The 3,900-nt window shown below is 36.8% G+C and overlaps 1 protein-coding gene across 3 annotated transcripts in view; it reads left to right on the top strand.

Moving 5' to 3' along the window:
- TMEM55A (transmembrane protein 55A) overlaps positions 1-2,990 on the top strand; it is a 68,905-nt gene extending 65,915 nt beyond the window's left edge. For all 3 annotated transcript variants that reach the window (XM_019527910.1, XM_019527909.1, XM_019527908.1), the window contains one exon: positions 1,401-2,990. In XM_019527910.1, coding sequence (XP_019383455.1) covers positions 1,401-1,544 — 144 coding nt within the window. In that variant the 3' untranslated portion in view covers positions 1,545-2,990. The remainder of the gene's footprint in view (positions 1-1,400) is intronic.
- Positions 2,991-3,900: the final 910 nt, after the last annotated feature.

Genomic DNA, 3,900 nt, shown 5'->3' with positions numbered 1-3,900 from the left:
TGGGGGGGGGGGGGCATAGTTTTCAGGGACATGGGGGGCAAGAAGGGCCCTCAGGAGATCAGGGGGCCCCCCCCCCCCGCCATAGGCAGGAAGTCAGCTGGGATCAAGAGACGCCAGCAAGAAATCTAGGAATCTTTGGACCTTTTTGGACCTTTGGCTGATATAGCTATTCTGGCAGAAAGCGGTAGTATAGACCTGACCTCTGTTGCACGAAAAACTTTGCAAGGAATTTTTAAGAAGGACCTATGAAGCTATGTAATTGACCCATACAATGACTAATGCAAATATGTAGTGAGGCACATTGTAATGAGTAATTAGCCACCTTTAAAGAAACTAATGGGCTCTAATATCTGCAAACACACAGGAAAAAATCTCTGAGAAAATTTCTGATCAATATGATGTTGTGGTCAAAGAATCAAACAAGATCTTGGGCTATAGTAATAAAAGTACATAAATTAATAGTGTATATATAAAATGGCCATTATATAAATCAGTGGTACTAGCTATTGAATACTATGCTAGTTTCTGATCACACCATTGTAAAATGAATGTAGCAGGAATAGAATGAGTTCAGAGAAAGGTAAAAATAACGGGAGGATTTGAATAGGAAGGAAAATTACAAAATTTATAAGTATTTTTACAGATGAAATGAATAAAACTGATCAAGGTAGAAGTACAGAAAATAATGAAAGATGTATAAAAGGCTAGCTTGATACTTTGATTTGGCCAAATCTAACTAAAATAATGGGCCACCCAGGAAAATTAAAAATAGCAGACTTAATTCTCTGATCTACCCAATTAGTGTTATGCCTAGGATTGGGCAGTGGTAAAAACTGGTTTCATTCTGGAGCACTGAACATACAACACTGTTTTGGCATAAGTTAAGGTTTTTGCATCCCAGTGTGCTTTTTCGCATCTTGCAGCTCCTCATCTTCTACAATGTTTTTTATATGCCCCTTACAGTATCATTCCTAGGTAAGCCATGTTGCCTTCACCTTTCATGTGTATGCAGATGAAATCATCTACTGCCTCTGTAAACTGCATTTATTTTTACTTTGACCATTATGGGGGTGTACACTTCCGTCTTAGCCGTCTTAACTTAGTAGTGGGAAAACAAGCTGTTTGCATGCTTAAATTAGTGGAGGATTTGCTATATTAAAGTGAGTAAAAACAAGAAACTTGCTGGATTAAAAAAAAAAGCAGCTTACATGTTTGACATCACTTATATTGGTATAATTTACTCTGAAGAATTAATATGCTGTATCTCTGGGAGTATTAAAAAAAAAAAAAAAAGTAACTCATGACGGTTTATACTTAAAAAATAATATCTTTAAAGAAACACTAGTGTCCTCCAAGAACCCAGACTGTTGTGTATCTGATGCTCTCTTTTTCTTTTCCAGGTTGGTACACAAGACTTTGCCATGCGTTTTCATGCAACATATGTTTCTTGGGCTATTGCTTACGTCTTAGGCTTAATCTGCCTTATTCGAGCCTGTTACTGGGGAGCCATAAAAGTCAGTTATCCAGAGCACAGTTTTGCATAGACTTATATTGGTAGATTGTAGCAGGTGAGACGGTCTCTCTACTAGTTCTGGATTCTACATGTTGGACACTTTTCAACTGTTTTCCTGTAAGGATTCTATTCTGTTAAAAGTAGTTTTAAGACTGGGGATCTTTTAAGAACAAATGTTCATTGCACTACATTATATGCAAATGGGTTGTTTTGCTGCTAGATTCCCAAGCTCTGAATACTAAAGCTTTGTTTACATGTCCATACACCTGTCTTGAGTATTGTTGAATTTCATTCCAACAAACGGTATCGTTTTACAGTTCCTTTTTATTATTTTAAAATCAGCCTGCACCATTCTTTAGGTGATCAGTAAGTATTCAAAAGCAAGAGGTGTTTATAAGTGTTTCTACAGTAGCTTTACATTTGTACTTGCATTTTAATTACAACTGTACTAAAGTGGCTTGCTTTAAAATCTAAGCAATAAGCATTTTGCTTGAACTGCTTACTGTACATTTTACCTAAGATCATAGTGACCTTATTCCGGAAGTGAAATATAAAAGTGTACTTTTGGGAACTGAAATTGTTGCTAAAGAGAACATTTGTAAACACTGTATGCTTTCAGATTTTCAGGTAGAGAGATGCAATATTTTGGTAATCCAGTTAAATAACAGAAATTATCCATTTATCCTGTATTGGAATTTAACTTGGATAAATGTTTTTCTCAAGGATCCTGGGACTTATTAATGTTTTGTTTTTTACAGGCAAATCCTAAAAGCCATGATTGGATTTATGGAACTTAACTCTGGTTATTTGTATGAGTTCCTTTACACAGGGTCTAAGGGAAGCATTTCATATGACTTGTTTTATATTACTTAAATGTCATTTAGGTGAAGATAAGGTGATGGTGGGTTTCCTCTTACTTTCAGCTGATCGTGGCAGACTTTTCCTTTTTTGGGAGAATTATGCACTGGTCGCTGCAAAGGGAGAAACTGTAACTTTACACTGACTACTATAATATGAAAACTAGTAAACTGTTGCTCGGACTATTCCATCAAAATACAGTTGGTCAATTTAACGTTGGTTCTCTCAAGAGAATACGGAAACAGAAATTGATTTTTCTAATGATGTATTCCCAAAGGATTAAGGGACCAGTTCTTGGACTGCCCATCTTAACAGTTTTAAAGACATCTTTTGCTGAATTCAGAAGGAATGTCCTGAGCAGTTTAGAACACAATAGTCATTAGATAATGGGGTCAGATGAGCAAAATAATGTGAATGTTCCAGGGATACACGTAATATTTTAAATTGTCTATGTTCCTGTTAGGACAAAGTGACATTCAGATGAGGATTTTGGAGCACAATAAATGTATTCTTCAAACTGTAAATGACATGTCTTTGTATGATGATAAATGTACAAAAGCAGTAGCTCAGGATTACAAAGTACCTTTTAAAATAAACTAATAAAGATTATTATCAAATTGATATTTTTGGTTTATAGAGAGGTTGTATAACCTTGTAATTAGAACAATCTAAATGACACGGAAGGAATGCAGATGCAGTATAGGAAACATGTGGTCACCCCCTCGTCTGCAAGTGCCATCTTCAAACAAATACAAATACACTTGGTTTTCAGTGACAACAGCGCTGTATGCATGACATGGGAGGTGATAATACCCCCTAACTTGAGGCTGAATAGGCTTCTGCCAAAGTGTTATATCAAGTTGTGGGTGTCACCATTATAAGAAGGATGTAGAGAAACTGGAGTGGACCCAGAATGAGCAACAAAGAGAAGGAGTTGGAATACAAGCTATACCAGGTAAGTTTACGTTCACTTAAGAGGGAAGGAGATGAAGGAGAGACATGGAAGCAGTTTCCAAATATTTGAAAGGCTGCTATAAAGAAGATGGAAAAGTGTTGTTTGCCAGTCCTCAGGACAAGAAGCAACCAGTTTAATCTAAATCTGTTTTGCTCTGGCTTAAAGCTCAGGAAAAGCTTCCTACCTGTAAGAGCAATGGGATAATAGAACAAGGTGCCTCTGCAAGTTGCAGGATATCCTTCATCAGAGATTTTCTAAAAGAGGCCAGATGAGTGTCTCTGGGATGGGGAGTGGACTAAATGACCCTTCAAGTTTCGTCTTACCCTGTGATTCTAAAGTGGCTGGAAAGTGATGGGTTAGATTATCTCTCTTAGTCACTGCAATTTGAACCCTCTTCCAGCTGTCTACTATTTCAAAGCATTGGTGCCGTCTGCATTCTCAGGTTAAACAAAGATTTGGATTGTGTAGAAAATTATTCCATGAATTAGTGAGAGTTGTGCTTACATAATATAAGGAAGAAACCTTGATAGAAACAAATGAACAAAAACAAGCAAGCCTCCTTCAGCATCCATCC

Source organism: Gavialis gangeticus, unplaced genomic scaffold (genome assembly GCF_001723915.1).
Source record: "Gavialis gangeticus isolate Ggan-Ray unplaced genomic scaffold, GavGan_comp1, whole genome shotgun sequence".
Lineage (NCBI taxonomy): Eukaryota > Metazoa > Chordata > Crocodylia > Gavialidae > Gavialis > Gavialis gangeticus.
The sequence above is the reverse complement of the archived record's forward strand: the minus strand, read 5'-3'. Positions and strand labels throughout refer to the sequence as shown.